The 13,406-nt window shown below is 39.2% G+C and overlaps 2 protein-coding genes across 2 annotated transcripts; one reads left to right on the top strand and one right to left on the bottom strand.

Annotated features, from left to right (window-relative positions):
• Positions 1-294: 294 nt before the first annotated feature.
• Positions 295-3,963, bottom strand: tmem254 (transmembrane protein 254). The gene is made up of 4 exons (XM_085183728.1): positions 3,820-3,963; positions 1,968-2,071; positions 1,331-1,390; positions 295-1,119 (listed from the first exon to the last, which is right to left on the bottom strand). Exons 1-4 carry the CDS (start codon positions 3,904-3,906, stop codon positions 999-1,001), a joined length of 372 nt encoding a protein of 123 aa, XP_085039854.1. The 5' UTR covers positions 3,907-3,963; the 3' UTR covers positions 295-998.
• A 4,907-nt stretch (positions 3,964-8,870) lies between these two features.
• On the top strand, positions 8,871-12,960 carry LOC146504978 (uncharacterized). Its single transcript, XM_085183717.1, has 3 exons — positions 8,871-11,219; positions 11,650-11,834; positions 12,211-12,960. The coding sequence occupies exons 1-3, from the start codon at positions 11,201-11,203 to the stop codon at positions 12,895-12,897; spliced, it is 891 nt and encodes a 296-aa protein (XP_085039843.1). The 5' UTR covers positions 8,871-11,200; the 3' UTR covers positions 12,898-12,960.
• The last annotated feature ends 446 nt before the right edge of the window (positions 12,961-13,406 follow it).

Below are 13,406 nucleotides of genomic sequence, written 5' to 3'. Positions count from 1 at the left end.
CGTGATTCACTGAGGCCCATGTTTATACACCACAACAGGAGCTCATTACATTTTTGTCTTGAGACTTTGTCCTGTTAAAAGGATGTTCTTCCTTCCTGTTGTTACCTAGTACCTGCCTATAGGTCATTTAATTGCAGTTTTCTCTGGACTACTGAAAGGTTTGTACCTCACAGTATAAAGCACCTGGAGGACAACTGGTTTGCCACTACATAAATACATCTGAACTAAATAAACACAGAAGTGAGACCACTTTTTATTCATCTCAAATCACACAAAGGCTAGTTTTTTTTAAAAAAAAAAAAAAGAAAGAAAACACCCCACAGTGGATTCAGTTCACTCATCCTTCATTTTGTAGTGTCAACATTAAGACTATGAATCACAGCACTTTAATCTGAGAAAGGCAAATTTGACAGCATCTCCCCTCTTCATATAATCCAAGAGCACTTTTGAGGATGATGGCAAAATACCATCTGCAGCAAACCTGTCAGGCATCACGTTCATCCAAGCAGCTGAGAAAAAAGGGAAACCCCCCAAAACCAACCCACCTGTACTGCACCATGTAGGCTGAATGTAAACACCTTTAGGTAATCTGTTCTAAATTTTGTTCCATGTACTGCACTCAAATTCATCAAGAGAACACTCATATTTAAATAACCCTTATCCCTCGTAATCAGCATCAAGACAAACTTTAAAATATATAATTTCTGAGAAGGCAGCACCGTCCTCCCTCAGCGCTAGAAAATATGGAATGAAACTGATCTATTACAGGAATTAAAGATTTCGTAAACTATGTAAGAAAATTTCTAGCGTTTCTATCAAAGATACGTCTTCAGAATTATATTAAAAGAAACACTATTAAAGAAACTGCTCAGGAGTATTGCTCCTTTTCATGCTCTCCAGCAGGATCTTATAATCAAAGTGAACAGTGGAAGAAGTTGAGGGCCCAAGAAGGGGTCTCTAGACTCAGATGTGTTGTTCTGTAGGCGTCTCCTGTAAGGTCAGTCCTGCTTGGAACGCTCTGGGTCGTACTTAATTAGCAGGTGGAGGGAGGCGAAGCCGAACAGAAAGGTCTGGATAAACCACAGGCACCGAGTGGACATGTCCTTGATGCCTTTGTTACTGCAGGAAAAAGTTAACAGTGTATGTTTAGGAAGTAGATTCATCATGTGCGCAATGGTTGTTGAACCCTTAAACAGAAAATTATGCACAATTTGAATGCAGCTGGCCATTTTGTTTTTTTAATTCAAAAGTGTACATGTTGACATGAAATTGGGCTAAAAAATTAGATTGCAGCACCACCTAGTGGATGTTAAGGTTCCTGCATTCTTACCTGCACAACTTCAGTGCAACCAGGGCCTCACAAAGATGAATAGCACAGGTCAACCACCACCTGAAACAGGAAAAAAGGAAGCTCAACTCTCCAGTGATAACATTTCAAACTAGGATAATGCACATGCTTCCAAAAAGGGGAAAAGACCCACAAGTTAACAGTGAGGACTTCTCTGGTCTGAAAACAAGTTTTCCCCTCATGCTGTTCTAATCACGAGTACTGATAAGCTTAAATTGATCAGTCGTTTCAGATTTCAAACCACCAGTGACTCGATGATGGCTTCCACCTGCCTTTCCTTTGAACAGACCGACTTAGCAGCTGAGTCACGTGACCGAAACCACAATACATTAAGCTCTGATTGCTGTCCTATTACTCCACAGCATGAGCGCTAATTTGCAACCTATGAATGTGGCGTCAACAATCCACATGTGTGGGCTGTGTGTGTGTGTGTGTGTGTGTGTGTGTGTGTGTGTGGGGGGGGGGGGGGGGGGGGTCTGGTGATTTGCACATCATTAGAAAAATGTCTATTTAGATCTCCTAAAGTGATTGGCTTGCATTACAAAAGCTATAATGACCAAACCTCATTACCAGAATTCTTTGTTTGGATGTTTGCAGGAGTCAGTGCTTCATTACTTACCCTTTGTACAGTAGGTCAGGATGGTTATCCGCAAGGTTTTTGGAGAAGGTGCCAAATGGACCAAGGAGCTCGAATGGGACTACATCTGGTGCAAACACTGTGCACTGGAATCAGAAAGGAGTTTAAAACACCATATACAATAAACAAAACTCCCTTCTAATTTTTTGAAGGGCAATATCTTTAAATAAGCAATCATTCTGAAGGTCTTTTGAAGTTTTTTTTTTCTCTCCCCTGATCAAAGAAGACCTTTGGAATGTCCTTCAAGTCATGAGAACTATTCCCAAAGACTACTTAAAGAAATCGCATGAAAGCTCGGCCAGGAGAGTTCAAAATGTGAAGACGACAGTTAAGCTTTGTTTTTGCCCTATAAACTGCATTTCCATGTATGTTTGCACGTTTTTGTAAACTGCCAAACTTCAGCCCAGTTTTCTAAAACAATTAAAGAAATAAGTTGAAAGGATGGGTGGCTCAGGACTTCTGCTCAGTACTGTGTGAGAACTTTAGAAACAAAGATGTCTTTGAATAAACTAATGACTGTATGACACACTCATTTCATGGCATGCATATGACCACAGTAAGTCTTATTTTGTCCTGCTGAAAGTCCCCTCCATGGTGCCCATATAAACAAGAGTTGCCAACATCAGACTCTCTAGGTGCTCACGGGCAATGACTTGCTGTTTTAATGAGAAGACTCCACAGTGGCAATAATAAAGTGTATCATTTCATTTTCCTGCTCTGGCACGGTACTATGAATGACTCTTCCCAGCGGTTTAGATCATGACTGTAGCCGATTTATGCACTACAAAGTGCAGACTTGTTGTGCAAAATTCCGTAAAATATGTCAGTTATAGACGAAAATCAGTTCTGTTCACCGTGTTTGGCTGTTTGAGTTATACCAAAGAAAGCCAAGCGTAGCCATAATTGTGGTCTCTGATCCAATTACTGATCTTCAACACTAAATAAAAATCTTCAGCTTCCAACTTAATTCTAATGATAAATATTCATGAAAAACATTTTTTAAAGACACGAGTTGACAAATAGAACACACTGCTGCCATTGTCCATTCCCAAGGTGCAAAATACACCATTTAAGAAAACATGGATATGAGAACTGACATTGTAGAAGGCACAAAAAAAAAAGCACTTCAGAGTAGGTAGCCACAACATTCCTGTCATTCCTATTTTTAGTTCTGAAAAGTTTGCACCTTAGGGCCACCGTACTGTTTGTACATTTAAACTGTTATGCTCCATCTACCCCCGTTTGAGTCATTTCTCCTTAATGGCAATACTTTGGAAAGCAGGCATGAATCCTTTGAGGTCACTCTGCCATATTTTTTTGACCATACAAAAGGTTAATTAGCTACAAGCTAACCCCAACACGTACAAACTAGCTCACCTGTTAGCTTGAGCGCCCCTTACGTGACAGCTCAGTGTTCACCGAGCACGGCCGAGGGCAGCCTTGATGAAAGAAAGCTAACTTGAACCGAGTTTTGAATCAGCTCCTAATGTTAACACGTACAGTGGACTTTGAGCTGTTTTTTTGACCTGTGTCACACCGAGAACTGAATGAACCTCGATAAGATTAGCCTTTTACATAGACACCCTTGGCAATGACTCCATACAATAACCTGCCGATATTTGAACATTTTCCCCATTTAAAAATTCATTAGCAATCGACAACAGGGAGGACTAAACTCTCCCCGAGCCCCCGAGTTTTCAGAAAAATAAAATTACCCGGAGTACATATTGCGCAACACAACTACGGGCTCCGCGAGCAGTTACAAATGAGAGAAAAAGGCTGACGGTAATAATATCTCAGTTGTACCGAAGTACAGGTGATTCAACGAACTTACAGCGAAATATATCAGCGCCACTGACACGGTGACCATCCAGAAGAGACTTGTTCTCTGAAAATAATCGCGTCCATCACTTGTAGCCATCGCTGCTGCTGCTGTAGTTCTCCGTTGCTCCGTACAAATATGACCGTGTAATTAAACCCGGATATTTAAACCGTCCGGGCAGTTTTTTTTTTTCCTTTTTTTTTTTCCTTTTTTGTCGATTATTACACAAACGTGGACATTTTACTGAAATAATGACAGTTATCGCTTTACTTTTAAATATATATATATATATATATATATATATATATATATATATATATATATATATATATATATATATATATATATTAATTTATTTAAGTCGACAGGATAGTTTCATTAATCAGCGGACTGTCCACCCGGTAGCCCAGGTCATTTCCTTTGGTTTGAGGTTTGAGCAGGCACTTTGAGCACTGATGTTATGTTAAAGTGATGTTACGTTAAAGTAGGAATAGGTTGAGGGGGAGCTCTCACACTCAGTCACCAGGCGGCACTCGGTATCCAGCTGTAACTGTGGGGTCCTGGGCGCACTGATGCGAACCCCCAAGCCTCCTCTCTGTCGCTCTCCATCTCTGTCACTGTTGCCTACCTGAATATCTACACGTAACGTTAAACGATCCAGGTCTGAGGAAGAGGAAGACAGAGGGACATCTATGTCTCATGCTTTCCTACTAAGTTTTGGGGTTGCTCTGCATTACTTTGAATGAGCGGTGGGCATTCAGACTGAATGATGAATTCTGAAAAATTGCATTTATAAATTTTAGTCCTATAAGTGTCACTATATACCGAGTAGTACTGAAGAAATGTCAAATGAAATATTATGTTGGAAAAAAGGACTCTCCGCAGTCCTGTGAAAACTACAGTAGGTTACCCCCATGATTTATGCAGAACCACATAGACTAGCAAAAATTCACAGAAATAATTTTCTTTATGACTTTATCAGCTTCTCACTTATCATTGTGGAGTACTTTTGGCCCACTCTTCTGTACAACATTACTTCCGTTCATTGAAGTTTGTTGCAGCTTTCGTAAAGTCCCACCACAGCATTTAAGACAGGTTGAGGTCTGGACTTTGACCAGAGCATTACAACACCTCAAGCTATTATTTATTTTACAATAGAATAGAGTAGCCTCTCTATTATAATTCAGAACATCCACCAGTTAGTGCACATCAGAACAAAATTTTGGTGCATTTCTAATTCTAAAGGTATAATATATATATATATATATATATATATATATATATATATATATATATATATATATATATATATATATATATATATATATAAAAGAATCTCAGGTATATGCATGTAAGAATATGATGAAAAATGTGTGTATATACACAATATTAGTGAAGAAAACCTAATATTTTCTAATAATTCCAATCATTTTACTGTAGATTTGCTGCTCGGGATTGTTGTCCCTTTGCCTGGTTCAGTCTGGCCCCAGCTTTAGCTGTCACACAGAGGACATCACATTTGACTCTAGAATACTTTGATATACAGAGTTCAGTGATTGCAAGGTTCCTATAGTATAGTTTAGTTTAGTTTAGTTTAGTGTCGCTTCATTAAAGACACTCACGGGTCCATAACCAAACATCTCCTCTTAATATCATTAAAGTGAATTATTTTGGTGTTTTGGTCCCTCTTAAAAATGAATTACATATGCTGAATAAAGTAAAGGTTTCCATGGAAACATAAATTACATGATCAGAACAGCCAAACTGTAATATAAAATTAACAAAAACAATAATGAATTGTGGTCATTAATATGTTTAAAAAATAATTCTTTTGAGTTTAATTCTTGTAGTTTCAAATTCTATTGTTTACTTTATTATTTTACATGTATCTTGTAAGTTTGTGGCATTGCTCATCTACAAAGCTAGTTTAGCCTGAACATACAAACTGTTGATAATTATATCAGTTTAAAAACTTCTCCCTGCTTATTTTTATTTGCTTTTTTTTTTTTTTTTTTTAATTCGGAGGAGAAGTACTTTGCAAGTTCTCTGAAGGCATTTTGAAAACATTTTGAGGTAGGTTTGGCACATTTCTTGGTCAAACAAAGGTACATTAGCTACATGCTAACCCTCAGCATTCGACTAGCTCGTATGTTAGCTTCAAGTGCCTGAAGCTAGGCGAGGTAAGCTAACATAATTCTAACCATGTTTTCGTATCAGGTGCTAAGTTCTGCTTCTACTGGACTTCAGACTGTTTGCTTACTCTGTGCAGCACTGAGGGCTGAATGGATCTTGATAAGATTAGCTGACTTGGCAAGGATTCAGAAAACTGATGTGCTGACATAAAACCTGTTAATTACAAATCTGGTGATAACAGCGATTTTCAGTGAATTTCAGAAAAAAAAAAAACACTTAAGGAAATAAGAGAATAAGAAAACAAAGATGATTTCAATTTTACCTTAATACAGCTGATTTAATGAGTTAAATTACCTTATTTCAGTGTTATATAATAATCACACCAACCACTTGTACCCATGGCTGCAGTCTACTGCTGTTCTAGTCCGCATAAGCCTAGGGATAAACCTGCTGATGGGCTGGGAGGGGGTTGATGGCACAGTGCTAGTAGCCTTTTTTATTTATTCATTTATTTTTAAATCAGCTATTTATTTATTCTATGTAGAAAGTTACACAAAGGGAGACAATGCACTGCAGTAAAACACAAACATCAGTTGGTTATAAACCTGTTTGGTATTCTTTAACAACCCTGGAGATACTTACACTCCAAACAGGGGACTGTCCGGAGCATTACCCGGTGCTCTGAGGTTGTTTTGTCCTCCTGTGAACAGCTACCTCGGGGCAGTGATTTAAAGCAGGAGTGGGGAAAGTCTCAGAGCCACACGCCAGGCGCACTGCTTCACCCGCGACACTGTGAGCTCTGGTCACAGCGGCAGTCACCTGTGCGCACCCCAAAGACGAGCACAGCTGAGGCGCGCAGCCTGCCTCTCCTCCGGCTGCCTGATTCGTTACTCTTAGTGGTTGACGAATAGATCGGAGTAAAAGTATAGAGACCAAACAGAGATCATTTAAAAATAACAAAAATAAAACGTTAAAAAATAAGTGTGGGTAACGCATGAAGAAAACACTTGGTCTGCGTGTATATAGCTTGTTGTTTTTTTTATTTGAAGTTTTTAAGTTTTAACTTCTGTTTAAAAGGTGCGCTCTAATCGCCCTGCATGTCAGTGTCTCAGCATGCATGTTTTGAGTTTTGAGTTTTTGCATTGCCCTGAATAAATGAATTAACTTGAAAACTAAAAAAATCCAGTTCATGGGTTGTCTCTATAGCTGCACAATGGTGCTGACAATACCATTTAAAATGAAATATGTTAATAATACATATAAATTCACAAATGATGTAGATCTTTGGCGCATTTAAGGATGGAGACTGCTTGTGCGTCACTAAAATGCAACTCATCTCTCTCTCTGTCTTTTAATTTTTTTTAACTACTAGACATCCAATAATCTCAGTAAAGCGATTTTTCTTCCCTGCCTCAATAATCACGGCAGCCTGGGTATTATGAAGACTAAATAACGCGCAGGGTAAAAGCAGCAAATGACCGGCCTGAATTACTGTTTCAGTCTTGTCCTGCTTATGTTAATTATACAGGTTATATGGAAAAATGACTGAGTCACGTTTACACCCATAGGAGCTGCTCAGTCACAGAAATCCATGCCATGAAGCTTCCAGAGCAGTTTTGTTTGGGACTCAACATGAAGTCATCAGCGCGACTTTTACGCACTGTGCGCGCTCGGCTCTCGGTGGCCCCGCTGTGTAACCTTACGGGGTCTGCCACTTCACGGCGGAGTTGCTGTGGCTCCTAAACGCTTCCACTTAGCAGTAACACCGCTTACAGCTGATCGCGGAATAACTAGGAGCAAACACATTTCATGAACTGACTCGTTGCAAAGGTGGGATCCTGCTACAGAACCACGCTCAACTCAGCAAGACCTTCAGAAAGACGCATTCTTCCACAAATGTCTAGAAAAGTCCAATGATAATAGAATATTTCCCAAAACAAAACAAAACAAATATTGCTAATAATAAATGAATACCAGTAATTAATGTCAGTTATAATTAAAATATAATCTGAATGTCTTACTCCGAGAGTTTGTTGAGTTTTTTTTCTTTTGTAGAATTTTACATCTGTGCTTTTACTCATCTACAAAGCTACGGAGTTTAGACTGAAATTGATCACCCTGAGGTAAGGTTAAAGGATTTTTGAATGTCTTTAGACATGAGGTCTGATTCTCTAGTTGTTTTCAGTACTTGTTTATAGCTGCCATAATAGTTCATTGCGAAGAATTTAACATATAATATCTTTGAGACAAACAGTAGGTGTCAAGAAATGACAGCAGTCATGTTTTAAAACTATAAACCACCACATACAAGACAGTTATCAGCATAAACAGACACACTGGATTTATATAATGCATTGTGCTAAACTAGCTCTCCATTAATCCTTTGTGAATTTATAAGCTATATTCAAACCAAATTAAAATCAGTGCAGAGATGCACATAAAAGTGTTGAAGTTTTTTCTTATGTAAATTGTTCTTTTGTTCTTGCACATTTTACAGCTTTTACAGCAGAACGCATGCTGTTGTATCCAGAATGATATTTGCCTTTTTTTTAAATAAACAGCGCCTTCACGGAAAACTACTGGGCCCACTGTTGCCTCACAGCAGGGGGGTCCTGGGTTTGAACCCTGGCACCCTTTCTGTGTGGACCTTGCACTGGCAAAAAAATTGCTAAGTTAATGCTGACTGTCTGAACCGAAGACATTCTTTTCAAATAGATTGTTGATCTCAAGAGTTCCACTTTCTGGTTAAATAAAGCTCGATGCCTAAAAAATGTACACGTTAGCTATGCTCTGTGCTTTAATGCACCTCCCATCATGGATGCTGGCTATTGAACTGCACTGATAACAAGTCAGATGTCCTTCTCCTCTTTTGCACAGAGAATTAAATGTTGATGTTATGTATATATATATATATATATATATATATATATATATATATATATATATATATATATATATATATATATATATATATATATATAATGACTTTTATATTATGATTGGTCAGATCTTATTACAGTTTTCCTCTTCTTCTCTCTTTTAAATTGTTGTTGCACTGTATGATTTTAACCTGTATTAAGAAAAAATTGTGCTAATGTAACTACTTCCACTATAGAGAACCACGTGTGTTTTCTATACACTGCAGCCTGAAGACCCAGAAATCATAGACATGGGCTGTTTATTTATTTAAAATCTTCTGCTCCAATTTTCTTTTCTTTTTTTAATGTTTTCCTGATATAAAATGTAAAAATTGCATAAATTGTAATTTAAAAAAAAATATTATATATATTTTGTATAGAGAGCTCATGTTAATTTGAAAAAGTCATACTTTATTTTAGTATTCTGAAAGATTTCTGTACCCATTTTTAAAAAATGACCTCTGAGACTTCTGTACCTTTAGCATAACCATACATTTAATTTTCATTCAAACTGTAATCCCGTAATTCCCCCTGTAGATTTTTCTTCCAGTATTACGTTACATCAATTATAAAGAAAGTAATAAAAGGTTGCATGTGTCTCTTGTGGAAATAAACAGAAAACCTGCAATAACGCAATAATCAATAGTCATAATCGTAGCATTAAGATTGCAGTGAATCGCTCCCCTGTGGTGCAATGCACTTTTTTACTGTTTCCCTTTTTAGAGGCTCTGCAATTTAAATGACTAATAAGCTGATCAGATGGCTGTTTGTGCAGCTCGCTGTAGGCATTGGTATCAAACTAAGACTCTTTTCCATTAGTTGAACAACCTGTAGGCTGATCAGCTGCTTAGCTGGCTTTAATCACGTCGTCACTGTGTGCAAACTCACCCATAACATTTATATTCAAAGACAGATCTGCATTTCATTTTATTTAAAAATAAAAATCGGATTTATTCCAGTTGGTAAAGTTGCTCTGCTAAAAACATTACCTCACTGGTCATGATGGGAGGTCCCATCACTTTGCAGGACTTTGATAATGGATGTGTGATGGGATTTGGATATAGGACACACAGATAAAAAAAAACTGAGGGGGACTTAAAGGAGCCGGTCTCACACACCGAGACATTGATTCTGCTCCAGGAACAGATAACCACTAAAACGTCGACGCCTGTATCAGATAGCTCACAGAGACTTCAAAGCTGCATTGTGTTTTAATAATGCATACTACAGATCTGCGCACTTTGCTCTCTGGCACCGCATATCTTGATTTTAGAAAAATCAATAAAATCTAGCTGCGGGAAAAGTGTTCGAACACTTAGGCAAACATTTGAGGGGGGATGCATAGTAAGTGCAGGAGGTAATATGTCATTTAGTTTAAAGACAGAAAATAGAGTTTGACACATAAAGGTTAAAGGTCACTGCATCCACATACATCAGTAAATGCCTGGACATGTTAAACAATCTGCCCCCCTCTCCCCACCACACCCCCACACACACCAATTACTGAGGCTACTGTTGGACCGGGACAGTTAATCAAGAAGGTCCTCTTTGTTTTTCCTCTTGTGATAACAGTTCAGCTGGTGCTTTGCATATGAAGAGCAAAGCAAAGACACTGACAAGCTTCAACTCAGTCCTATTTTTCAATTGGACAAAAACACAGTGTTTGTTCTTTTTAAGATTGTTAATGTTTTGATTAATCATCAGGAGACTGTTTAAAACTGATCACATGACTCCCTGCTGCCATATTTGGATTAAAGACAAGTGGCTTCTAAAGTGGCCTCCTTTAAGTGAAAATATAACACTATATCCTTCTGCTGCACATTTCACTGAGCGACATTACTGGAATGAAACCGCAGAGCACTAACACAAATAAAATATAACACTAACACAGTAAAAATATATGCAAAAACACAAACTAATACATAATAAAATATATAACTGTGTATAGATATATAAATATGTGCACAGAAAAGTTGCTGGCTAATCTTCGCGCTCTATCTTGCTCCGTATGTTTTCTGTTTCTTGGGCAGCCATCATGTGACAATCGACAATCCCGAAACACAAACAATCACATGCACGTCGTATTTTAATTAACTGGTTTCGACGATCAATCAACTTAGGTGATAATGGGTACGTGGGTGGGGCCGGAGTCAAGGGGTGGGGGTACTTCGAGTTAGCCATCCAGGTGCCGTGACATCACTGGGATCCCCTGTGGAGGCCTGTGACAGCCCATAAAAGGTGACCAGAGGTAAACAGGGGACACTCAGAGACACTTTGAGGGAAAGACGAGCGACCTCCATTCTCAACTGCTGTACATCCAGAGATCCATTCTAGCTGCTGTCATGTGGAAGGACTCTAATGGTAAGAGCTGCTCTCCAGATTTGAAAACTTAGAAAAACTAAACTGTGTGTTTTCAGGTTTTTCAGCAAAAAGCACTGTGTGCTGTGCTTTTTGCATGCTCAGTCATCCAGGTTGACAATTTTTAAAATCTCAGAAAGTTGAATCTGTTCATTGGGACTCAGCGTTTGTCATCCAAGTGATATCTGGAGACTGAAAGAGTCACTTAGATGAGTGAAGAAACATTTGTCCTGCTGGAAACACTGCACCCGGATGAACAGTCAGCTTCCTGGGATACTGCACAGTGACTCACTCCAACAAGATCACAAGAAAGCCATTAGCTGGCTTGCCACATTTTACATCTTTATGTAGCTGCTAAGATAGTAAAGCAAGAAAATTGGTCATATATCCCGTCTGATCTGATGGAATAATCTGCTTTCTCTCCTTTCCACAGATGATGCCAATCCTGCGGCCTCCGGCAATGGCTCCTCTCGCACTGCCAGTCGCAGGAAGAGGACCAGCTTCTCCAAAGAACACGTGGAGCTGCTGCGCGCCACCTTCGAGACTGACCCGTACCCTGGAATCACCATCAGAGAGAACCTGTCCCAGACCACAGGCCTGCCCGAGTCCCGCATCCAGGTAAATATTTGTTGATGGAGCAAGACAGATATCAAGATGAAATAAATACAGTTTGTAAGTTTAGATTAGGTTAGGATTTCATTTTTGTTTACATAAAATAACAATAATTATGACATTATTTGACCTGCAAGCTGGCGAAAGACCCTCGTGGATTTTGTACCTCTTCCACTGTCGCTGTGCGGGGACTTGATACCGCGGTCACTGTATGTCTTTATCTGTTGAGATAACACCAGTTGTTTTTATCAGGAGCTTATTTGAGGGAAGAGACACACTGACAGCTGATAGCTTCTGCTTAAAAGAGAAAGATGATTATTAACACAGCAGAATGGAGTGCTTTAGCTGTAGCTCACATATTTTTCTTTCATTTCCCGTCCAGGTGTGGTTTCAGAACCGAAGAGCTCGCACCCTAAAATCAAAAGGATCCAGCAAAGCCCAGTGGCAGTCTCAGACCCCAGCGCACAGTCCGCAGGCTGGCCACCACACACAGGCCTTCGCACCTCAAATGCAGCAGGTGTTTAACAATGGACAGTTTCCTCCTGCCTTCAATGCCACCGGAGCGTATGGACAGTGTGGAGCCGCGTATGGGATTCAACCAGGAGGCTCAATGGGCAGTAACTCCAGCTCAAGCCTGTGGGAGTACATGCCTCAGCCACCCTGGCAAAACTCCACTGGGGCTCCTGCATGGCATCAGCCTCCCGTGGAGATGGTAAGCTACAACTCAAGCTCCAGGCAAGCCGCCTCCATGTACCCTAATCCAGACATACATGAGCTCCTTCAAACATTCAAAGCAGACAGTCCTGATTCTGGATTCTTCAACAGCAGCCGAGAGAGCAGCCCAACGGGTTGTCTGGAAGTTCCGAGTCTGGAAGTTCCACAGATGGGGAGTATTCCGACTCCAGCACCTCTTGAGCACGGCAGGGATGCAGGACATCCGCCAGTGGTCCAGGATAGCTCACTGCCAGTGCTGTCATTGCAAGATATCATATGGGAGCTGAATGAGGAATGGCTGGGAGGAAATGGACCGGACAACGGAGTCACTGGAGAGGAGCCCCCTTACTTCTGATGGCTATGATGAGTATTTTTAATGGCTCAAGTGTTTAACGTAGGATCAATAGTTTCAAAATATTTTTAAAAAGCCATGTTTTTGCAGTATTTACTGCACATTTTTTGATTTTTTTTTTTGATTTTCTTCAAGTTTACTTAAAAAAAAAAAAAAAAATATATATATATATATATATATATATATATATATATATATGTGTGTATATATGTATATATGTAAAAAAAAAAAAAAAAAACTAAACAAAAATCAATAGTTATATTGCATAATACTGTTTTCTTGGCTTCCCCTTTCCAAGAACGTACTCTCAGCTAATTCATGACCAGAGATTTGGCTCTGCTCACATCTGCACAGCCGCTGCTGTGCAGATGTGACAGATTTTGTATGAAGCTGGGGAGGAAACTAGGTCACATTCTACAGCCAGTAGATGGTGCCTGTGAGTTGTAAATATGAGAAAAAGGGGATTTTCTTTGTGTGCAGAGACATTATGGAGAGTAATATAAAAACGTGTT

This window comes from Neolamprologus multifasciatus, chromosome 13, assembly GCF_963576455.1.
Source record: "Neolamprologus multifasciatus chromosome 13, fNeoMul1.2, whole genome shotgun sequence".
Classification (NCBI taxonomy): Eukaryota; Metazoa; Chordata; class Actinopteri; order Cichliformes; family Cichlidae; genus Neolamprologus; species Neolamprologus multifasciatus.
This window is presented reverse-complemented; position numbering and strand designations above follow the sequence as displayed.